This window comes from Ips typographus, linkage group LG8 (genome assembly GCF_016097725.1).
Source record: "Ips typographus isolate SLU linkage group LG8, UJ_Ityp_2.0, whole genome shotgun sequence".
Taxonomy (NCBI): domain Eukaryota; kingdom Metazoa; phylum Arthropoda; class Insecta; order Coleoptera; family Curculionidae; genus Ips; species Ips typographus.
Genome location: NC_138429.1, coordinates 10,891 through 34,770, shown reverse-complemented (window position 1 = coordinate 34,770; position 23,880 = coordinate 10,891). Strand labels below are relative to the sequence as shown.

Genomic DNA, 23,880 nt, shown 5'->3' with positions numbered 1-23,880 from the left:
TCCTCTAATCTGGCAGCCTTGCACAAACTCATGACAATAGGGTTATGTGTTAAGTCCAGTAATGAATCAGATAGGCACTGAGCAGCAATTATTAGTGTTATTAGAATTAATGAAGCCCCTATACATACAAACGAACAATGCTTCCGCCCATGTAATGTTAACAATAATATCGTACAGACATACTCATTATTATAATAATAATAATAAGGGGGACATTAATGAACAATCTCTCTGCAACATTTATTAGATATTATAACGACAACGTTAACTGTCGCATAATTTTGGCCACATGATGTCAATTCACGAAGTAGTCACATGATCTGAACTGCCACATTCGTTTGACCAGACTGACACACACCTCACTTTGTCTAGCTCATTCAATGCTAGCGGTTCTCTCTTCCTATCGTTGTATAAACGAAAAACACGCAATTTAATTTATAATAATTAGAATCTGGAATTTATTACCGTAATTACAAGGTATAGTCAAACTTGAAGGTTATTTAGAACTATACAAAAGTATTTATTCTGTATGCAAACAAGGTCACACACGCATTTAATATACAGGGAGGACCAAAAATCATTTTTTTCTATAATGTAGTTAATTAGCATGAGAATGTGTATTACCCCAAGACGGTTGTACAAATTAATGCAAATTCTCAAGTTGCATGCTGAGACAAATCCATACAGAGTGTGTCATTGCGTAACTATGCGTGTACACCTCTAATTGGCGGGAAATAAATTTAAATTTCGCCATACATTCAACGAAATCTAGATCTAAAAATCTGGTTTTGGTAATTAATAACACGGTCGACTAGATTTGCGGTATATGATGTAAAACGATCTGCATATCGTGTTAATGGCGCACACAACATATTTTTCACTTTTTTCTAATTTTCGCTTATTAACAGGTTTATTGAACTAGATTCGGCGGCTTTATAGTTTCATTAGTGCAAATGTTGTACAAGCAATTCAAATAATTGTACGTTGAGTGATCCGAGAGAAACCCAAAAAATCTAAGTCAACTAGACTTGAAGATTAAAAGGCACGTGACAGTCGCTGTCATTCGTGCATAGGCATCACGTGTTAAAAATTCCAAACGCATCGAGTGACAGACCCGGACTTTAGCTGATTTTGTAGTGTTTCTTATGTCGTTAGATAGGAAATTTAATAATCAGTCATTTTCTCACTTCAAGTAAATTTTACTTTTTCAAACAGATAACAGATCAGGTTGTGCAACCTTGAAAAAATCCAAAATGTCAAAAATTGAGTCATGGTACAGGCTAATTTGAAGTTAAGCTTCCATTACAACTGTCAGTTTGACGTTAACTGTCCCTGAATTCGGAAACAATCTTCTGTTTCAGCTTTTGATAGTTGTTAATAGTAAATTTGAGTGACCACACCCCGTGTATAATTAAGTTTCCTTTCAACCACATTTGGCAATAGAAAGCTCCAATGTAAGAGTGCGACATGTGCCTATACGGTTATCTCACTCGATTATTTATATGCATTGTTTATTAGTAATAAGAGAATTACTAGAAATTAGACCGTTTTTCTATACTCTGGCAAGAAAGAAAGCATAATATGGTTAATTTCAGCATTTTTCCTGGTTCAAACTGCTTATTTCGTTTAATTTAAGGTCCTTTTGCTGGGCATTGAAACCCTTTAGGGAGCAAAACAAAAATTGCACTTTTGACTAAAAATGAGCAAAATCTAGCTCGTCATGTTACCGAGATACTGAATATCAAAATGGAGTTAAAAAAGACCTCTAATACTGAACATTTCCATTACAACAGCAATTAAAACCAATTTATGTTATAATATGTAATAATACTAATTTATTAGTAATATTGTGGGTCAACTAACCAAAGTTCAGAAACGCAAACATACAAGTATTCCGGGAAAAATTTATTTTTAGCTATCGTTTATGTAGAAATTAATAATTGCTTCCTAAGTTGTATGTAAATATTATTATTTCTTTAGAACTTGTAAACGAGGAAATTCTATACGATATCCTACTTGTTTGGTTTTGCTAATGGATCGTGGAGGTGCGTACGTTACCGTACTTACCAAAAGTGTTCTTTTGGTCCATCATATATCTAATAATTTGCAAGTTATGTAAAAACGTAAAATCTCAACCGATTAAATAAAAAATGATTGAAATAGAAACCGGAACTGTGTTGCATAATAACATTTTTCAGACATTTCATAATAATCTCTTTAATTATCATAATATTTCCAGATTCAATATGTACGTATTACCGAAGCATATTCAAATCGAGCACATGGCAAGGTATAAAAACGCAATTTTATCACCGGAGAAAGTTTTTCGCAATCCACCTGTATAACTTTTGTAATGGGGCTCTGATGATGACTTATACATCGAAGATGAAAGTAAAACTCAAATTTGTATCTTCAGACAATTTTGTAAATTGTTTCGTTTGTGCATTGTATAATTGGCGTATTTATTTTATTTATAACCGTGACAAAGAAAGTTTACACATAAGCTGGATTCATAGTTCTAATTCCGCAAGAAGTAAGCAGCAAGCAGTAGCAGTAAGAAGTAGCCGCTCCGCAAATGTTTAAATTCATTGACGTTAGTAAACTGACAGACTACAGATTATTTGACAGTTTATTTCTTTGTTTACAATATAAATTTTAGGTTAGAATTTTTTTATTTCTATTCCATTCATTGAATGCTTGCTGAATTTTACGGAAAATGAATTTTGTCGATGACTATTCGTCGATCATAGTAGCTGCAAGTAATCCAAGTGAAAACCAGAAAAGATCGGATACTTGACAAATGACAATTCGAAAACCCACGAATGGGTGAAACAGGCAGCCGACGATGCGCGAAGCAGTAAGAAGCAAGGTAAGAAATGAAAATGATTTATTTCTTGCTTATTTGTCAAACTATGAATGAAAGTGTGCTACGTATATCGTTTATTTTTAATTCGGCTTACTGCTTACTTCTTACTCTTACTTCTTGCGAATTTCAAACTATAAATTCAGCTTAAGTGACACTTTTTGTTGTAACCTAAAATTAAAACGAAAATGCATTTAATGTTAATTATTCCACTGCGTGTACCCAAACTTGTCTTACAAGTAGCTATTTGAGGCTTAAATTATGAGTTTAATACAAACAAAGTCTAGGAAAACGTTTCGTAATTGGGTTAATATATTTTTAGCCTGAGTGTGTGGGCAATTCAATATTATTAAGTAGTTGTTGAGTGGTAATTATTGCGACTAGAAAACAAAGAAAAAAGACACTTTATTTGATCTTTAAAAGAAAAAAATTAATAAAACTTCTATACTAAATGGGTGTTAACAGTAGTTCCTATTACGTACTGTAATTATCCAAAGTATTCCTACGAAGGAGTATAGTCAAGTGTTTGTTCCGTTTTAATTACCAGTTATTCACAAATTACTCTATTAAGTAGTCACTTTAGAGAGGGTACTGCAGATTAATGCACCCAACGTAAATGGTCATGGAGCGTACAAAGCGTTTTTGACGTCACGATGACGTAATTTGGCCGAACCATAATTTGACCAACTGTCATATTACGTCATTGTGACGTCAAAAACGCTGTGCTTGAAAACGATTTATTTGTTGACAGTTGACTGAATGAAACAAACCTATCAATTTGAGTCACACAAAGCAACAAATTTCTTAATAAAGTAAAGCCATATAGGAAGGAATACCGTGTAACGGACAGAGAAACATAATGATAATTGCATGCGCGTGTGTGCAAACCTAACATGCTGAGCTAACATCACATTCATACACTTAAAGGCAAACAACATCATAACTTATTGTGTCCAGCAGTCAAAGTGAGATTTAACAATCCACCCCATACTTTGCTGATGATAATAAGGTTAGTTAAATAACAAGGTAAGAGAAACCTAATTTACTGATCTAATTTCAGAATGCAAAAATTCCCACCAACCTCTCTAAGAACAACAAAATTCTGTACAACCCGTTTGTTGGTTGGTTCTTGTTGGTAATCAATAAAAATAGGGATGTTGTCTGGCTTTTAGCTAGCAGATTGGCTTTACTCACCAGTTTCTTTCAACACCTCGGGGTTTCTGATCACTACATGTCTAAGTAAGTACACGCTAGGAAAAATAACTTCACTAATAACACTGCACTAGGAATTGAGGTATTCTCTCACTGATGAATTGTATGGGGGCTATGCTAACTAGAGTGACCTTTATTATTGTGTAAATAGTGTCATTCCTTCAGGTTTTCCCAAAATATTACAATATGTCCTTCCTTCCTTCCTGAATCCCCTATCCAACTAGGGGAATATGGCTTCTGCTCCCTATAAGGGGCAATTTGCCAGGGGTTTTCTTTCTGTCCAGGATTTGTCTGACTCTAGGTCATCCCCAGACGGGCCTCTTGGTGCTGATTTTTCCGCTTTTCGGGTGAACTCGACACGCGGTTGACTATTCCACGCGCTAGCCCAGAACCGAATGTTGTTTATATTTTAACTTCTTTTAAAAGTTCTAAAAAATTGCTTAAAGGCACGATCCGAGTAAAAGATGTAGTCCTTCCTCGTGGGAACTATAACCGTCACTGTCACATCCACGTGGTCTTCTCCTAGGTTTTCACCCTTTCCGCCTTTTGGAAGTGCACCGCACAAGACAAATCCCCGTAGACTTTTAGGAATCGACGTTTCCACTTAGAGCTCCCACTATCTCCACTCGACCGGCTGCGGAGTTCGGTCGTCAACTTCAAATTTCTCTGAGCACCGTTTCAAGAAACGTGGTTTCTTAGCGACAAAAAAATGGCGCCCACGAAACAGACGTGCGATACGTTTCAAGTTGAAAATCGAACTCATTACAATATGTCTGTCACTGTAATTGTTTTTGTTTACTTTCAATTTGAGGTTATATTTAATCACAGATGACAGATGGCACTATAGCAATTCGACTGCTAAACGAAAAATAAATAATTTCATTCAAATCGTTAAGCAAATAGACAGAAATCGGACTAAATACAGCTCGCTGACCGAATACAGATTATCCAAATGAATGGATTTAAAATTAGGAATAATCCAACATCAAAAAAATAATTTTGTCGACGGTGTTAGATACTTGACGTTTGGCAACAGCGCGTTAAAATTTCCGCCTACTTGATATTTTTTTTGCGTTCCGTCTTTGTTCCGCGCACGCAAAACAAAGGACAGCTTAAACAAGTTTAGTTTTGACTGTGTTATTTTCTACCTGATCTGTCACATTCAAATTAGGAATAATCCAACATCAAAAAATTAATTTTGTCGACGGTGTTAGATACTTGACGTTTGGCAACAGCGCGCTAAAATTTCCGCCTACTTGATTTTTTTTGTGTTCCGTCTTTGTTCCGCGCACGCAAAACAAAGAACAGCTTAGAAAAGTTTAGTTTTGACTGTGTTTTTTTCTACCTGATCTGTCACATTCAAATCTCAACTTTAAAACTGTCAGGGAAACAGGCACAAATCGAATAGTTTGCAATAAAGGTTAACGACTCGCTATTAACGTTGTCAGTTAATTACGAGCCTTTGTAAATATTGTAAAATTGTTTAATTCTCCAAAACCTACATACACATGTTATTGACTATAAAATAACGTACTGTTCTTGTATGTTTATACAGCTTTACGGCTTTAAAAGTGGATTGAAATTGGCGCCGAGCACATGGAAGGTAATTAAAAAAGTGTTTTCAGTCAAATATTTGTAAATTTTCAGTTTTACTATTAATGAGCACAACCACACGGTTATTATTAAAATACTCCCTTAATTTTCCCAATAATCAATAACGACACTTTCACTTTCTCACTGGATCAAAACATAATTGATTTTAATGAGGGTTTACACCAAACTGTAGAATTACTTTACCTATAATTGTTTCCTTAAGGTTATTTAATTTGACTGACAAATACTTTCTTGTTCCGACATTACTTCCTATACATGTTAACTTTCTCTGCTTACATCTCCGGTGATGTAGAATCACATTAATTATCTAAAAGAGTCTAATTAATTATTTATAACTCACAACACAATTTTCTTAAAAAATTACAATAAAAGTGCGTTTCAATACATACAAAATCTAAAACTGTGTCATAGGAAATCCATGTAACAGCAAAAGAAACATACAGTGCGTTTTTTTTAACGCGCAACATAGGATTTTACGTGTTAAATTTTTAAGCCCATGTTAGACCATTTTATTTTGGAACTGCAAGTCTATAACTTGACGGGTGTGTCTTTAGTACCCTGAAGCTTAAGTAAGTCTACCAATTTGGTCTAAAAAGTGATTAAAAACTGGAAAAAAATCATTTTTTTTCGAAAAGATTTTATCGTTCCATACTCCCTGTATGCATTGTTGGTCCTTGTTGTTTTTATACTGGCAGGGCAGGTAGCAGGTAAAGTGACATATTTTGACTGCATCACGACCCGACATCTTTTGAACGTCAAAAGGGCATTTTATGATTGTTTGGAATACTGTTTGACTTCAAACGGAGGTCACTTTGAACAATTCACTTATAAAAATACTTCTTTTGTTCTTAACTTTCTTGATATAAAGTTAATGATCACCCTGTTTTACTTTCTACGCCAAATTTTACCTGCTACCTGTCGTGCCAGTATCAAAAACAACAAAGAACAACAATGCATACAGGGAGTATGAAACGATAAAACCTTTTCGAAAAAAGATGATTTTTTGCAAGCTTTTTAACACTTTTTAGGCCGAATTGGTAAACTTACTTAAGCTTCAGGGTACGAAACAGCCACCCGTCAAGTTTTATACTTGTAGTTCCAAAATAACATGGTCTAACATGGGCTTAAAAATTTAACACGTGAAATCCTATGTTGCGCGTTAAAAAAAACGCACTGTATAGCTAATTAATGCACGAGACAAAGATGGAATACTAGTCAAAAAACTAAGTTTGCCATGAATTTTGCCGCGACGTTGTCATGTTGTCACCAAATTGTCTAAACTCGTCGAATTAGACTTCAATCTACTATGCTAATATGACATTACCATTTATTTAATATTTAATTAAGTGGTTAGTTTGGGGTAAACGCTCTGTGTGTCCTCCATGAAATAAGGTTATTTTGTTCAAAGTGCTGACGACTTGCAAGTTAACCGTTAAACATGTCACAATTTGATAGCTCCTAACTTGGTTCCTATGTTAGCTACAAGGTTCGTTCAAACGTCAAAATGTAGTCCAAAACTTCTGCTTTCTTTTGTTAATGCAAGTATTTGAAAATATTTTAGATGAAAGACTTCAATTGAATCGATTTTCAGATTTCTCTGATGACCATTGTATACCATCACGTAAAGGATCAAAAACTCTACCTGTTTATTATAACCATTCTCCGTTTGTTCATGGTCGCTTTGGTCCTTATTTTTCCTACAACAACAGCAAAACAGGCACATGATCGCACACACAATACTTTTTATATTGTTCGGGAGGGAAAAAATAGGCGATAACGCACAGTTTGTCTATTAATAACTTTGCACAGTCGAAATTTCCGAACCCGTTCGAAAAACAATCTAATTCAAAACTTGCACTGGTGGATACCACCAATAAACAAAAAAAGCGATGTACCAGGCAAGGACACACGAGGATTCGCGGCTTCCAACGATCGTAAAAAAAAAACAAAAAAAAGTGAATTATTGAATACGTTAATGGTTACTGTTTGTTGGATTCGTTCACAGTTAACCACTGATTCTATTCTACAGCTTCCACAGTTACTCATATTGTACACAACCAATAAAATATCAGTATCTGCTATATAAATAAATTATAGTCTAATAAACAAAATATAATCAGCTTCTCGTGTATCATCAGTAGCATATTATTCAACAATAAATAAATCGTGAGCGTTGTTGATAACAATTTGCTTATATCATTCTCGAGAAAAAAATCGATTGGATTTAAATCCGGTCATCTTGGTGGCCAGCAGCTTTTTTGCGTATACAAAGGGATAAGCAACAAAACAGATTAAAGCTCTATTATTTAACTTAATACATACCGAGTGAACCAAACTTCTGCGCTGGTGACCCTCCTACTTTGTCAACATCCACTAATTAAAAAATAATTTGTTTCTGCACCGTAAACTAGTTGCGACCATTAAACCTGTAAAATCTACACGCTCAGCAAAGCAAGTTTTAAGACTGGCAGCCGGTTTTGTTGACAAACAAAAACCCATCGTTTTCGGCCCTTCTCTTTGCCTCCTTCTTCGTCTATCCCATCGTTTTCCGGGGAACAAATCGAAAGACAAACGTATACGTCTCTCCTTTTTGCGGCCCTCGAATTGATTTCATTTTTCCGAGGGTTGGTCAAAATTTATGCAAAAGGGGTGAGAAGCTATCTACTTTAGAGTTTCACTGTCTGATAAGGCCTAGAAAAATTATTACGTCACTAATATTAAGACTAGGAATTAATTACTACTCAAAGTGCGTACCATCTATAATCTCATTTATCATCTTTACACTTCAATCAATCCATGAATCCATTAAATCCTAAATAATTAAAATTGCTGCGCCATCTGTACACAGATAAGTGTACTTGCAAAAAAACAATGGCGTAGTTTTCTGTTAGGCTAATTGTCTAGAGCCTAAATCGGTAGCAAACGCCCAATTGACACTTTAAAGAAGACTTACATTTGTTAGGTTAAAGTTTAGTTTTCAAAATCAAAATTTAAACACAATTTGATTTTTAAAAGTTTTAAATGTTTAAAATAAATTAAACCCCATTGCCCTATTGGATCGAAATGTTAAAAATTTACCGTTCGATAAAATGTTTGGTGTGCCTCACATCAATGACAAGAACCTTGCATACGGACAAGTTAAAAAGTACTTTACCTCAAAGAATTGGATCCTTGGTTTTTGGAAAATACCTGATCCACACCAATATTATCAGTTCTGGGGTGTTAATGTGGGTAGGAGATATATGCCAGCAGGAAATTGAGTACCGACAGGGCAAACTCCAAAAGCGTTATGATTACGGAAGAATGAGTAAGACTGTGGAAATCGGATGTAATGTAGTAAGTAGTGTCTTAAATATATTTTAGCCCGTATGCTGGTTGTGGGTCTAGCTTTGGGGCCGTTACATCATTATTACTACCTGTATTTAGCAAAGAAAATGCCAAAGCGCGATATGAAAACTGTATTCATCAAACTTGGGTTGGACCAATTTCTTATGGGTCCCCTGTGTATTGCTGCATTTTTTTACAGTATGGGAGTGTTAGAAAGAAAGCCTTTAGAGAAAATGAATACAGAGATTATGGACAAATTTTTGAGTGTTTATTTGGTAAAACCTTTATAATTGAATTGTTGCTACAAAGTGTCAGTTTTTGTTATTTTAGGTGGATTGGTGTGTGTGGGTCCCAACACAGTTTGTCAATTTTTACATAGTGCCAGTAAAATATCAAGTTTTCTACATCAATGCTGTGACCATGTTATATAATGTCTTCTTATCCTATATTAAGCATGTTGATGCTGAACACCCTATACCTGATAAACATCTGAATGTCCTTCATTCAAATGAACATTAAACAAACACTTAGATTGCACTAGAAGTGGAATTAAAGCAACTTAAGAGAAAATTGTTTTGTTGTCTGTAAATTTTATTTATTTATTTCAATTATACATTTTCTGTTTCTTTGTGGTTTTAATATTGATGACTTGAAGGTTATTTAATAAAAGAAAACGTGTTGGTAGAAAAAATATGATCTTCTTTAATCAATAGGATAAAAGCTGCAAATCAATCATAATGCTTTCATTCAATATAAAAAAAACTCAACAAAAACATTATAAATATGGCTAAATCCTAACATTCAAAAAGTAAATTAAAAATGAATCCTTAATACTATATCTGGTCAAAAAACAAACAATATACTCGTGTATGTATAATGACATAAGTAGAAATTCATTACATTAAACCTTCCTTTTTCAATTCGTCATACACAGAGGGCACTTGAATTAAAAACTCCATGTCCTCAGCATTTGCTTTGATCACGTTTACTTCGAGTAACGTTTGATCGGGAATCAATTCTTTGATACGTTCGTGCATGTTTGTTTTATCGGGAATGCCTGTGTTAAGGTTGTCAAATAAATGGGCAGTCAAAAGCCACTAGAATGGTTTCTCACCTTCGAATTGGGCCGTCACCGATAAAATCGGGATATCTTTAAGGTCCTTCGAAAAGTGTCGGATATCGGCAACGTTTACGTCTTCAGAGTTGCCGTAATCAACGAAAAGAATTTCCCGGACTCCGTCGTTTTTTATGTCGGTCACCATACCTCGGTACCAAATATCTAAAGTGGAAATTCCGTTTAAGAGAATAGTATCAGAAACAAACAAAACATAAACGTTTACTCACTATACTTAGATGGACAAATATAAGAAATTTACTTTTGGAGAAGATGCCAAGAGAGTTTTAGGAGAATTTAAAAGGAAATTATAAAATACCAAGTGAATGTGTTAAACTACACTGTAAGTCTGGCGTTAAGAAACACTTTTATAATTTTCTTACCTCACGTGACAGCTGTCGAAACCCGTTCACCAATAGAAAGTGAAATATGAAACTATTTTATATTTAGTAACTGTTTTTAGGTAAATTTCAATTTCGATTTTTCCACTGAGAAGGCTCTGAAACGTGCTAGAAGACCTTTGGATGTTCTATAACATTTCAGAACGATCTGGCAGGTTTTAGAACATTCTTCATAGGTCTTTAAAGTTTTGAAACGTTACAGAAGGCTCTAAGACGCTCTGGTTCGTTTTAGAAGGCGCTAAAAGCCACTAGAAGATTTACAAAAATCCGGGAAGTTTTTAAACGTTGCACAAGGCCCTAGGAGGTTCTAGGTTGTTTTAGAATGCTCTGAAAAGTGTTAGAAGCCTCGGGAAGAAAAGGCTCTAGAACGTTTCAGACATCTCAAATTTAGGATTGAGGTGTAAATACAACCTACGACTGTTTTACAGTTAACAGATTCCTGTTAATAGTTATAACAACAGTCAAATTGAACGTTTTAGTACCAGAAAAAATATTTAGTCTTACCCTTAAATTTGGCAACACACATTTCCATTAAATCAGCCTTATAGGGCTGATTTTCTGCTGGGTTGATGTTGTCCAACGTTGCCAAATATTCCATCACTTCCTCCCTCATGGGAATCAATGTGGCAGTTTCTCCCGTACACGAGTAGGCAACATAGTTGTTAAGACCGGTCTCCAATTGAACGAATCCCATATCATCGAAGGTTATCAAACCAGCTGGAATCCAGGAGTTCTTCTTTATTATATGGTACAGTTTCGGAAAAAAACTGAGTATAAATCTATCAAATCTGATCTTACGTTCTGGTTCGTTTGCCGGGGTAGTAGCGCAAGCTTTACTAGTACTTGCTCGTACCGATTGGTTGGTTTCTACCGGTTTCGTTTCGGCGCTGGCTTTAGGAGTGGCTATTTCTGTGGGTTTCTTTTCAGCGCTAATCGCTTCAGAAAGTGGGGTTTGCTCACCGTTTTCAGTCGTTACCATTAGTTCTAGTTTACCGTTGATTAGTTCCTAAAACAACCAAATAAATAATTTAAAAGTTGCCTCATCAATCAATTCGTTCTTTACCGTTTTTAATTTCTTTTTTTGCAAAATCAGCATGTTTAAAATAGCCTCACCATCCGGTGTAGTCTTTTCCAAACTGGGACAATCCAATTCAAGTACGCTAATCGGTAATGAGGCTAACGTTTTATCCATATTACGTAATGACTGCAGTGCCAGTGTGTCACCTGTATAATATGTTAGTCACATTAGAATTTTAAATTGTAGTAAAATAGTGCAGCTCCTTTTATCAGAATAAGTTAAAATATGATACTGGTTGTTGACAAAACAGGTGAACTATCAAATTAGTCGCCAGTCGACAATAAAAGCACTGAAAACTGACAGTATTGACACTACCGACGACAAGTCGACAAAAGACAGTTCTCTCTCGGATTCATTCCTTCAAATGAAATGCAGAATTTAAATTTTGAACGAAAAATTGGACTATAGTTGATGACCCCAACAATCCACGAAATAAAGGAAAAACGTCACATAGCAGCGACCTCTAAAATGAAACTAATGATAGCATATCCTGGAGCGCCTAATGCGATTGTTGTCCAAAAAACCGTATAACCTAACCTAGAAAAACCACTTACTGTCACGATAGTCGATGAATTTGACTTCAGCCGTTTTTTCCGTAATTTTCGTGATGATTGCACGGTGCAAGCCTTCGATTGAGTCTTTGCTGCACAACACCAACTGACCCACTTTTGGATTGTTAATTGCTGTCAAAAAAAAATGTTTTCCAAGCCTCTTGATTTTAAAACGTTTTCAAATAAAGTCCGTCCCAATGCTAGTGGCAGTGACGTAATAATCTGACCATATTTAAGGTCAAAAATATTGCTTGACATTTATGTCGTCCCTGTCACTTTTCTTGGGACAGAGAGTACTTACGAGCTTTCTGCATGCTAGCTAAATGAGCGTAAACTTGCTTGGAAATGGCCGCCGTCGCTTTATTACGTAAAATCAGTTTGTTGTCCACCACGTTTACTATTATGACACTTTCGCCAATTTGTAATTCAAGATTTGAGGCTGGAATCTGAATTTTGTGTGTAGATTGATATTTTTTTCTTAATAAACCACTTACTTCGGTAAAACAGTCTTCTTGCTTTTCGACTGGTTCTTCCGACTTCACCTCAATGTCCTCCTCTTGCAAAACTTTGACAACATTAATCAAATGCGTCATATCTTCAAACTGAAATAATCTCCAAAATTAAGAACACACACGGGAAGACCGAGCGAAAACTTACATGTTTCCTTACGAAAACTTCGAGGATATCGTCAATATTTAAAGTTTCGTGCACGTTCTGGTGTATGGTAAAACGTATGGCTTGCGCAGGTATTTGCTTCATATCTTCCGGTAGTTGTTTTAAATCTGCACCACTAACTTCTATCCTGTTGCCATAGTCCAGCAGTTCAACCAAAAAGTTTCCTGACAGTTTTTGTTGTAGTACAACACCTCTGTACCTGTTAACAAGTGATTTTACTACAAGTTGTTGATTTTAGTAATTTTACAGAAACTCACCAAATTTCTTCGAATTGAACGGAGCACAACGTATTCCTAGCAGTTTCGGTTAATTCGGTTTGATTGGCGTTTTCTGAGTTCAAACGACACAACAATTCCATGACAATCTTCTCATTATCGTGGAATTGTCCGTAAAACAGATTTGGTTTTTGTGAGTTAAAATAGGTTACTTTCACCTAAAAAGTATCAGAGATGTTGATAGTTGAATTTAAAAACAATAATTGTAATAGATTTTTCCATAATTCTCTTTTCCAGTTTACAACGGATTTTTTTATAATTTTTTCTACTCCTACAGGGATATTGGTTAATTCCTTAACAGTTTAGAGAACGGATAGGTAGAGACTTTCCGCAACTGTGCGATATGAAATAGACCAATTACAGTTAATCTTGAACGTAAACAAAATAATTGTTTTGACTGTCATCCTCACTGACAATTTGTTTGTTTTTTTCGGATATCATCGGAAATACTCGGAAAATCAAGATTTTTAAAACCGCAGAAAAATTGACAGTGTCATATTAGTTATAATGTTAGGTTAGGAATAGGTTGCCCGATTTTAGTTCAACTGGCGCTGCAATCAGTGCAATCTTAACTTGAAATGGCAACAGCTCAACTAAATGAATTTTGACCCATGCACCAAAAGTAACATAACTAAATTTCATTGAAATACCGCAAAAATTACCTTATAACTTGTTCCTGGTGCCAACTGAACTCTATCAACGTTAATCAATGATCTGTTTGATGATGAAGCATTCGAACGGTTATCTACCTGAATGCTTTCAGGTTCTGCAGGTTTCACCTCCACATTTTCTACATTGAAAATGATTTACTTTTAGTGGAATTGTTCAATCTGTTATGGTTGTAAAGGTAAACAAACCTTCCCAATTTTCCTGGTTGGCGGCAGTATTATTTACAAATTGTTTCGGTCTCTGATTTGAGAAAGGTTGATTGCCAAAAGGTTTTCGTTTATTTTGGCTGTAATTTTCGTTATGATTTCTGTTTGAGTTTTGATGGTTTTGCCGTTCTTGCTTTGGCCTATGATTGTCATTTGAAAAGTTCCTGTTGGGTGGTCTTCTATTACCTGCACTTCCCTGTGGAGCTGTGGAATGACTAAAAAAATAGTCATCGTAAGTGTTCCCAAAAAGAAACAAATTGAATACCTACTTCTGATAATCATTGCTGTGAGTGTTGGCAGGCAAATTTTGAGCGAGTCCATTCTGGACTGGTTCCGATTTATGTATCAAAGCCATTTCCACCCTGAAATTGTACTTAAAGTAAACAACTCCCTAACATTATTGCCACAAATTTACCTGTGAAGAACATTCAATATTTCACCTTCATTAAAGTTCTTCTTATGATTCAGGATGTAATTCTTTCCTTGATTTAGCAGAAACAATTCAAATTGTTGCAAGTCCATACTGAATAATATAGCTCAAACGTTAATAATATTTAAAACATTCAACAACACCCTATACTTACGATTTGGGCAGTTCACACTGAGAATAAAGAATCTTTTCAAAAACGTAAAAGCCGGAAGCTTTTATATCCTTTAAACTGACGAAAATTCGGCCTTCTTCATCCTCCACTATTTCTAGTGGTTTGCCGTGAACGTCCACAAATTCCATTGCTTGTTGGATGTTTGTAGTGTTTGAATTGCAAGAACTTTTTGGTGGTCGCCGTAATTCGCTTTTGAACAAACTAACCTCCCAGCCAAAAATACCGTTTAGACGCGGACAAGCTCTTTTAACACCTCTAAAGCAAGAAAAATAACATTTTTGCACTTGCAGATTGCAAAAAACTGCAGGAATGCTTACTCAACAGTGTCAAGATATACTTTAGCAGAACTACGGTCCGGTTCAATGAAAATTTTGGTAATTCGTCCGAATTTAGAAAATTCCTGATTTAGCTTATCCTATTTAAAATAAAAGGTAGTTGTTATTATCTATACATATAGTGCAAACTAGGCTTTTATTGTAAGAATAATGCTTATGAGTAGATATTTCAAGTACTTGTCTAAAAAGAAACCAGTTCTAGTAAGAAAAGAGAGATTACTTTACACTACTTATTGAGGCCCAATAAGTGCTAAATAGGCCAGGGGCATGTAGAACATAAAGAATGAAGTCAAAAAAATAAAGGATAGGAAGGAACAGTACAAGACATACTCACTTATCCATTGAGGTAACCAAACAGTTTTAATCACATTAAAAAACCAGACCAGACACTACACAGAAAACAAATTAACATTTAAAAACGCTTTATAAGTTTTGTTACCTGTCTAGTACCACATGCAGTACCCAAACCGTTAGTGAACAACAAGAAGCAAAAGAACCAAAAAACCAAACCAACTAAATAAGGTTAAGTACAGGTTAACCTCACTTTTCTTCTTCCTCTTTCCTTTATTCCCCAACTGGCGATTATTAAAAGTCAAAATTATAGTTTTTAATTCGACCAACAAAAATTTAATTAACAATTTTAAAACTTAAAGAAATGTTGATAATTGGTTTATAGCTCCCTTGTCCGGACTGTTAATGGTCTTCGGGGCCAATGCGTCTGATGCAAAATGTTCTCTTTAGCATCCCATAACGTTAAAATCTAAATTAAAACTACTAGAATTGTACCTTGTTTCTTTTTCTGTACATACCTGGTTTTCAAAAGGTATTAAATAGGTTTGTAACCACTCGTCAACCGTGTACTGATCGTAAACAATAGAAAGGGATTCCGTAATTTTCAAACGAATCCCACTCAAATCGTTTTTCAGTTTTTCCAATGGTAAACTGACAGCTTTGACGTGTCTCGGATTAGAGAAGCTGCGCAATCTTTGATATTCGGACAGCCAGCCTTTGACACGGAAATCTTCGATTATTTCCGCAAAATCCTGCTGTAGCTGGTGGAAATGTAGAACATTTTCCAGGATGTCACCACCTGTTTTAAAACCTTATGTACAATTTTTTCTTTAAAGCGCGCGCACAAAAAGTCACCTGGAAATTCGCATTTTGGACTGCCGAACGCGCTTCCTATAAGTCCGTAAGGTTGCTGGCACTGTAAGATTTTAGCTACTTCAATTGGAGGTCCTAAAGCTGAGTCCTTAAATCCTATTACAAATATTCTTTAATTATTTCTCGTTTCACCAATCAAATGATAATCAGACAGTTATCACGTGACTGCGCTAATCGTACACAATAGAGTGTCATGTGACAATTGTCAAATGCAAGTCTAGCTAAAACTAACTCACCCTGTAGTAACCGAAGACTCATAGCTAAAGCTGGCACGGCAACTGGTAGAAACTCGCAAAGCACTGCGAAATGATCATAACGTTGCCAACCTGTGTTCCAAACCGCATTTTTTTACAAATGTTTCAAACCTTCACGGATAAGTACCACCTAACCTGTCAAAATAATGCCCTCAAAGTGCACTTTTTGCTGGTACTCCTCAATAACAGATAACCAACCTTTTTGATTCTGAACGTAGTGATTGACATCGGAAATATATTTATTGCTACCTAAAGAGAATGAAAAGTGTTTTTAAATTCATAAATCAAAGCAAATTTATGTGTAAGAGTGTAAGAAGGAAGAAGAATCGATGGACTTAACCCAAAAAAAGTACCTTTAAGAAAGCCTTTTTTTCAGTTTCAGGAAATTTTATTTGTATGATTGGATGAAAACGTACCTGCAGATCCTTTAAAAGCACTAGCCAACCATACACCACCAAACGTTTTACCATACATGTCCCATAAGGTGGGACCCAGTTCGTCATAAACATCCTTATCATACCACCCAACCACTGGAGTAATTTGTTGAAAAAACTGACCATTTCTCATCAGTTCCTCATCGTTTAGATCCCGGAAATGATTATCCCACATAAGTATCGTCATGGAGGGCCTAATTCGGCGTATTATGGACACTATTGATTTTATATGAGAGTGGAAGATTTGGTTGTTGGTTAGCATTCGGTCTCTGCATCTATTACATTGCCCTAAAATATTCGTGCATAAAGTGTTTTATGGGTCTCTGAGTAGTGTGTACCCTTTATTAATAATAATCACCTGTTGAAGTGACATTTAAGTTATTTAACTCACCCTTTAGATGCTTTGTTTAGCCCATTAACATCATGCTATGAATTGTTCATTTCAGGCTAATGATTTCCCATCACATGCTTTTTTTTCAATGCTGTTGATTATGCTTATTAGTAAAACTTTAACCCCTTACATGCTGAAAACCCAAGTAAAGACTTTCTTACCCAAATATTGTACTGAACCACAACCTATATGAATCATATCACTTTTAGGATGAGCATTAAGTATTTGTTCAATCATCAATTTTATTAAAGTTACAGTTTTATTATAAGAGGGACAAATAGTTGATGGAAAGTTTCTCACTTCCCTGTACTCAATAAATTCTTCCAATTTTAAAACAAAGTCAAAACCATTAAAAGTTTCAAGGTATGGTATGACTTTCAAGGAGTTCTTCTTACCTAAGCTGTTGATGGTTTCAATGTCTTTGCTAGAGTAAGCATTTAATGCAGACACTGTATTATTATAAGGAAACATATCTTCATATTGAATTAGTATTCCAGTGGCCCCCAATCGATTTAGTAAGGGGAAAAACTGGGTGTAATAAGAGATTTTTGGTGGGGCACCTTTAAGATCCAAATGGACAATTCGTTGGGGCACAGACGTTTTAGGAGGCAACACTGCTTTCAATGGTTGGGGTGATTTTCTAGGTTTGGTGTGTAAAGTTTTGTGATTTACAGGCTGTTTGTCCAACGATTTTAGCAGGTACAGGAAGACAATTATTATAAACAAAATGATAAATGTAGAATAACATTTTAGGTTCATTGTTACAATGGTTTTTAGGGGTTTTCTTTTTTTTTAATTCAACCCTGTTTGTTTCTTAATTAACAATTAACCTAACTAACATCAAATACAAAATTCTTCCTTTGCAGTTTCTTGGTCTTAGCATGGAACCTAATGTGACATAACCTCAAATTGTTTAGTTTATTGTTATTGTATATGCAAAACAAACATTTTGTTAGGGTAATGGATAGTAATCCGGGTGTGAGTTTATTCCAAGGCGCCGATATTCAAATTGATAATGCGAAAAATGTGGAGGAAGAGGAAGACCTGGAAGACCAAATTCGAAGGAAAGAGGAGGTACAGTTGTTTTTACTTTATTTGTTTATAAATCTAGTTCAATCTGAGTTTCTCATAATGTTGTTGTTAATGTGGTCTATTCAGCTACAAAACTTGCTGCAAGCCAAGCTCGATGACTTCTATGATGATAGCACTATAAATTCCTCAACCAATGTTTCCCTAGTCTCAAATGGTAACTTGGAGCAACTTTACAAGGATGCCATAACTCCCGATGAACAGCTTAAAGTCTTGTATGAAGTCAGGTTTGTTTTTTAAATTACTTTCTTCTATTGCACTAAATCGGGTGTTATTAGATGTAGAGAACTACAAAATTTAAAAAACGACTATGACAAATTTAAACAGCAAAAACAGTCTGAACTGTCCAGTCAGATCAATCAAAAATTGTTACTGGAAAATGAATTGCAACAGATTAAGATTAGCTTGAAAAATTCTGAAAATTTACTTGGTAGGTATGTAGTTGCAATTAAATTTACTGGGTCTAATTTAGTGTGGGTTTTCCAGTGGATAAAACCAGATTTATTAATGAACTTACCAAAACTGTGGAAGAGAAAGAGCAGGAAATTAAAAAACTTAAGGACAATGTTTCCAGTGTAACTATTGCCCCTATTTCTGTTTATATTTTTATTATTAAGGGAATTTTAGTATGAAAGAGACTTGGAGGTGTACAAGTCTGAAAACGCGGAGTTGCATTTAAAAGTCCAATCGCAAACGTTCAATTTGGACGCAAAATACGGTGCGGAAGAGCTGAAAAAATCACTGCAACACAAAATTGACAAGTTGGAAAACGAGCTGGAAGTGCAAACTAGAAAAACTGCTGTTTGTGTAGGTCGATGGTGGTAATTTGTTCTGTCATTGGTAGTCACTTTTTTTTATGGCAGAGTAAAGAAAATCAGGCCTTACAAGATGAGGTTGAAAGACTAATATCGGAAAAAAACAGTTTGGAAAACGATAACGGAGTTTTGGAGAGTAATTTCGATGCTGCGCAAAAACAGTGCCGTGACTTAATCGAAGTTATACAAGCTCTAAAACAGGAAAATAGTTACTATAAAGGTGCGCATTTTGTTGGGGGTAGTACAGGGGGAGTAACAAAAGTTACATTACAGTCAATTCACAATCTTTTTGATTTTTTTTTATTACTCCAATACGGTCATTAACTGGACGACCCTGTAGTAACGGGTGTTCAATACTTGTTATGGTCAGGTCGGCTATGGATGGCAATTGTCACAAAAAGCCTATGTCTTATATAACGTTGCAAACAATTATTATATGACAGCTGTCAATCCGCCGGTTTGATTTCGAACCATATACGAACTTATCAACGGCCCTATGTTTATGCTAGAACGAGAGAACCACAGCCAACTAGGACCATAACAAATATTGAAAAAACAATAACAGAGGCCGCATTCGTTTTCAAACTCCATGGAGCGAGCAAAGCGTTTTTGACGTCACAATGACGTAATTTGACAATTGGTCAAATTATGGTTTTCTCAAATTACGTCATCGTGACATCAAACAAGTTCTGCTAGCTCCATGGAACGTGAAAACGAATGCGGCCAGACTTTAATAACTAAATTAATTTGATTGTGCAATTATTTTAGATCGCGTAAATGAAATATATTTGAGCAGGGATTCACAGTTGAAGGTAAGTTTCAATACAGGCTGTTCTAAAAATTGTTGGTAACATCAATAGGTATTTTTTTGGTCCATCGTGTATATTGTAAAAACTATTTTTTTTTGTTAGGACAACAACAATTCCAGCGGAACTGAATCACTTAGAAAAATGCTTGTTGACAAGTCGGTTGAGTTGGAGAGTGTTAAAGTGACATTAAAGTAAGTTTTTAACACTAAAAATAACGTGAAATTTAAGGGTTAAAAGTGTTTTTAGATCTTATGAAAGTGCTTTGAAAGAGTGTACGGAATATCGACAGTTGAAAAGTGAAGTGCTGAAAAAAGAGTTTAAACAATGCAGTAAAGGCTTATAGTGAATGAAATTGTTGAAAAAACAATTAATAAGCATGTTTTACAGATAATCAAAGTCATACTAAAGATTTGCTGGTACTGCAAAACGAATTACGCAACTATCAACGACAGTTGGACGAAAAAACTAGACAAATCACCGAACTGCAACAAAACAACAAAGATTTAAAGGAAAAAATCGAAGATATGTTGATACAAACCAGAACGGAAATCCAAAATATTTCCTCCAAGTATAACATGCCTCAACTGGAAGCTATGAAGCAGGAACTGGAAAATTTGACTAGAGAATTGGAGGTTAAGTTGGGTTAACTAGGAAAAGTTGAGTTGGGACATTTTCGGGTTTGCAGGAAAGCGAGCGGGAACGTTTCAGTTTGATCGAAAAACTGGAAAATCAAGCGAACGAACTGGAAAAATGCCGAGAAGAATTGGCTGGCGAACGTCAACAAAACGTCAAACTGTCGTCTGAACTGAACCGTCAAAAAGACCAGGTTTGAAACTTTTTCCACAATTTACTAACAATATTTTTTTTGTTTGATAATTGACTAGCTATTACTCACGAGTGAGTAAAATGATAATGACTAAATGATAAGTATAGACAAACAATGGCAATGGAACTGAACATTAATTTAAGTAAGCAGCGTGAGATGGCACCACTAAACGCTTTTATTGCGTTTTACTTCCTTGTATGAACTCCATGCTTAATCTTAAAACAGTCACGTGACCATTTGTATCTTAAAATGAGTCACGAGATTGATTACTGAAAATCGTTATGCGACTTTACGAACTGTAAAAAGAGTCACGTGACTTTCAAAAATATATCTTATTTTTGAAAATCGTCACGTAACCATTTGCACATTATAAGGAGTCAGGTGACTCTTCAAATAATATTTTGACATCTAAAACAGTCACGTCACCTTTAGGATTTCGTTTTGACGTTAAAATAATTGAAAATTGTCACGTGGATATTTGCACTGTAAAAGGGTCACGTGTCTTAAAAAATATCAGTTTAAACTGAAAAATGATTACGTGACCCTTCAAATGACATTTAAATCTGTCATGTGACCTTTTTTTATTTTAAAAGAGTGACGTGACCTTCAGGATCTGTTTTGACGTTAAACAAGTCACGCGATTTGAAAATAGTTTAAACATAAAAACTGTCACGTGACAATAAAAATTACATTTTAATCTTATATAGTATCAGTTTAAACCCCAAAAAAATGGTCACGTGACCTTCAGGGTTCTGTTTTTAAGTTAAAAAAGAGTGCTGTGACTTTTAAAATAAATAGAATATGTGTATTATCGATACCTCAAACTAGAAATTCTTATTTTATTTAGTTTTCAAAATACGAGTAATTTAACTCAAATTTATTTGAAAAAATCAAGCTTTTTAGGCAGTTCAGATGGGATAGCAAAATTAAGCGAATTAAAGGAAATACTGCAAAAGTTGGCAATGAGTTGTATTAGCGCCATCTCTTAGAGTTTACCTACAACTGAAGCGGCCAAAATACATTAGGAGGCCATTTTTGGGTGCCACTTTAATTACATTGCGCTGGTTGTCTGTACTTATTATTTAGTCTATGGTATATTCTTGTTGAATAATATACTATTTCAGGTTGTAAAGTTAAAACAACAACAAAGTAAGTCACTTCCAGACAGTGATAACGCGAAAACCGACTACGAATCATTAAAATTGCAACTGAGAAACGTCATGGAGCATTTAGAGAAAAAGAGCGACGTACGTCACGGTTCGCATTTAATCCCGAAAATCGCGGCACAAATGAATAACTTCCTGGACGAAATTCACGGACGTTCCATAGAAAAAGGTTTACTGGAAGAAAAAATCGATTCGTGGATTAAAATGCTCGGAGATGTGGAGGTTGAAGCGCGACCAGATGAAGCTTTGAAAAGTCAACACCAGGAGGCGCTAGTAAAGTTGCACGAATTCGAGGAAATAATACAAGAATTGAAGAACGCAGTCACTATTGGGGAAGGCGAAAAGTGCGAACTTAGTGTCCAACTTGAAAATGCGAAAACAAAACAAATTGAATTGGAGAAATTGATTGAGGAACTGAAACAGGCACTTACTAGTCGAGAGGACGAATATAAGTTTCAAATGCAAACTGGTAATTTACCACCATTAAAACAATTAAAATCCGTCCCTGGACTAGTGGCAGTGACGTCACTGCCATTTCTCTTGGAATACAGAGTATTTACTTTTTTATTAAACTAAAGGGTATTTTAGATTCAGATGCTCTAAGAAAAGAACTGAAAGTTAAAGAAGATGATCTGGTAGAATGTCAACAGAGAATCAAACGTCTTGAAGAAGAAAAACAAGAAACGAAAAAATGGCTTGAAAATGTAAAAAAAGAAATGGATAAACTACGAAATGAAAACAACAGATTAGTCGAGGAAACAAAAATATCCAGCAACATACCAGGTAGTTTTAATGTTCGATTTATTGACCTTATTTTAATAATAAAAACTAAAAAATTGTAGAAGAGTTGGTTAAATCCGAGTTAAAATTAAGAGACGAACTGCAAATAGAATATCAAAGTAGAATTAAGGAGATTGAAGGGCGATACGAAAAAGCGTTTAAAGAAACAACAGAAGTGTGCAAACAACAAAAAGCAGAGTTAGAAGCTCAAGACAAAAAGTATACAACTTTTACCCAATTTTTGACTAGTTTATATATTTCTGGTAATTTTTTAGACTGAGAGAGTATTTAAAGGTGATTTTAACCGAGTGTGAATCGTGCACGACTCGATTAGAACGCGAAAAACTGGAATTAAACAGTCAAATTCAGTTGGTGAGGGATGATTTGGATAAATGCAAATCTCGAGCCGAGACTCGGGAAACAATCTATCAAATTGCGCTAAAGAAACTGGAGAAAGAAGGCCGGGTAAGTTTGATTTTTGCTTGACGTTCTTGACAGTTCCTGATAATGTTTTTGTATAGAAAAGTAGCGAAGAATGGAAAGAGTATTCAAAAAAAGTGGTGTGCAGCTGTTTGGACATTGAAGCCACTAATAAAAATGTGCGCGACCGTGTTTTAGCCAGCATGGACAAGTACGACAATGAGGTACATTTGCAGAGGAATTTGGTCTCCTTGAAATTTCATAAATCTCTACTTTTTTTTCAGATTGAGAGTATACGTAGTATGTTTGACTCGAAATCGCAACGGAAAATAAAAAAATCTAAAACATCAGAAGTGTAGCAGAATTACAGTTTTTTTTATATATTTTTGTAAATTACTATTAAGTGAATTTTAGTTTTCTTGTTTTATAATAAAAGTTTCTAAGCAACTACGGTCCCAGAATCAATCATAAAGAAATATAGGCAACCAACTTTCACAAAATTTTGTTAAAAATAGTTTCAGTATTAATTCAGTTGAATCAGAACTTTCAATCCAATCAAATCCATTAACTATTTGGAAAAACTGAATTTTTTACCACCACGAGTATCCAATAGGTAAATTTAGTTTTCTTGACAACAGGTGAATAGATTATTAACAGGAAACAAATTCTTACGTTGATTTGAATTAAAGTCATATTTATTTTTAAAAACCTTACATGGCTATTTATACACTAGTGACCTAATCATTAATACACTGCTAGTCAAAATTAACGAATAAATTACTCTCTTATTTTGGTTTCAATTGTCATTCG

The 23,880-nt window shown here is 35.0% G+C and overlaps 4 protein-coding genes across 10 annotated transcripts; 2 read left to right on the top strand and 2 right to left on the bottom strand.

The window, feature by feature from the left end:
* The first annotated feature begins 8,628 nt into the window (after positions 1-8,628).
* Positions 8,629-9,641, top strand: LOC145732880 (mpv17-like protein 2). The gene is made up of 3 exons (XM_081985422.1): positions 8,629-8,996; positions 9,053-9,291; positions 9,347-9,641. The coding sequence occupies exons 1-3, from the start codon at positions 8,753-8,755 to the stop codon at positions 9,533-9,535; spliced, it is 672 nt and encodes a 223-aa protein (XP_081841548.1). The 5' UTR covers positions 8,629-8,752; the 3' UTR covers positions 9,536-9,641.
* Positions 9,642-9,694: 53 nt separating this feature from the next.
* LOC145732840 (uncharacterized) lies at positions 9,695-15,500 on the bottom strand. Of its 3 annotated transcripts, XM_081985370.1 has the most exons (18): positions 15,362-15,449; positions 15,257-15,311; positions 14,905-15,002; positions 14,570-14,842; positions 14,401-14,508; positions 14,255-14,347; positions 13,968-14,200; positions 13,773-13,900; positions 13,093-13,268; positions 12,818-13,034; positions 12,655-12,762; positions 12,462-12,606; positions 12,164-12,292; positions 11,595-11,755; positions 11,330-11,537; positions 11,036-11,248; positions 10,131-10,295; positions 9,695-10,073 (listed from the first exon to the last, which is right to left on the bottom strand). In XM_081985370.1, exons 4-18 carry the CDS (start codon positions 14,713-14,715, stop codon positions 9,913-9,915), a joined length of 2,391 nt encoding a protein of 796 aa, XP_081841496.1. In that variant the 5' UTR covers positions 14,716-14,842; positions 14,905-15,002; positions 15,257-15,311; positions 15,362-15,449; the 3' UTR covers positions 9,695-9,912. The 3 variants fall into 3 exon arrangements, with proteins under 3 accessions (XP_081841496.1, XP_081841497.1, XP_081841495.1); XM_081985371.1 differs by lacking the exon at positions 15,257-15,311 and having other exon boundaries at positions 15,362-15,500; XM_081985369.1 differs by lacking the exon at positions 14,905-15,002 and having other exon boundaries at positions 15,257-15,403.
* Positions 15,501-15,507: 7 nt separating this feature from the next.
* On the bottom strand, positions 15,508-18,007 carry LOC145732853 (hexosaminidase D-like). Of its 3 annotated transcripts, none has more exons than XM_081985390.1 (7): positions 17,327-18,007; positions 16,757-17,062; positions 16,476-16,589; positions 16,323-16,412; positions 16,069-16,182; positions 15,732-16,012; positions 15,508-15,693 (listed from the first exon to the last, which is right to left on the bottom strand). In XM_081985390.1, exons 1-7 carry the CDS (start codon positions 17,922-17,924, stop codon positions 15,688-15,690), a joined length of 1,509 nt encoding a protein of 502 aa, XP_081841516.1. In that variant the 5' UTR covers positions 17,925-18,007; the 3' UTR covers positions 15,508-15,687. The 3 variants fall into 3 exon arrangements, with proteins under 3 accessions (XP_081841516.1, XP_081841514.1, XP_081841517.1); XM_081985388.1 differs by having other exon boundaries at positions 15,508-15,682; positions 17,327-18,006; XM_081985391.1 differs by having other exon boundaries at positions 15,508-15,682; positions 17,561-18,006.
* Positions 17,726-23,517, top strand: LOC145732837 (uncharacterized). Of its 3 annotated transcripts, XM_081985367.1 has the most exons (18): positions 17,726-17,864; positions 18,122-18,239; positions 18,324-18,481; positions 18,533-18,684; positions 18,741-18,829; positions 18,882-19,061; positions 19,118-19,289; positions 19,838-19,881; positions 19,981-20,069; positions 20,125-20,207; positions 20,266-20,510; positions 20,564-20,704; positions 21,829-22,339; positions 22,459-22,653; positions 22,713-22,869; positions 22,926-23,115; positions 23,172-23,294; positions 23,355-23,517. In XM_081985367.1, the coding sequence occupies exons 2-18, from the start codon at positions 18,126-18,128 to the stop codon at positions 23,427-23,429; spliced, it is 2,718 nt and encodes a 905-aa protein (XP_081841493.1). In that variant the 5' UTR covers positions 17,726-17,864; positions 18,122-18,125; the 3' UTR covers positions 23,430-23,517. The 3 variants fall into 3 exon arrangements, with proteins under 3 accessions (XP_081841493.1, XP_081841491.1, XP_081841492.1); XM_081985365.1 differs by lacking the exon at positions 17,726-17,864 and having other exon boundaries at positions 18,103-18,239; XM_081985366.1 differs by lacking the exon at positions 17,726-17,864 and having other exon boundaries at positions 18,103-18,239; positions 19,838-19,882; positions 19,985-20,069.
* The last annotated feature ends 363 nt before the right edge of the window (positions 23,518-23,880 follow it).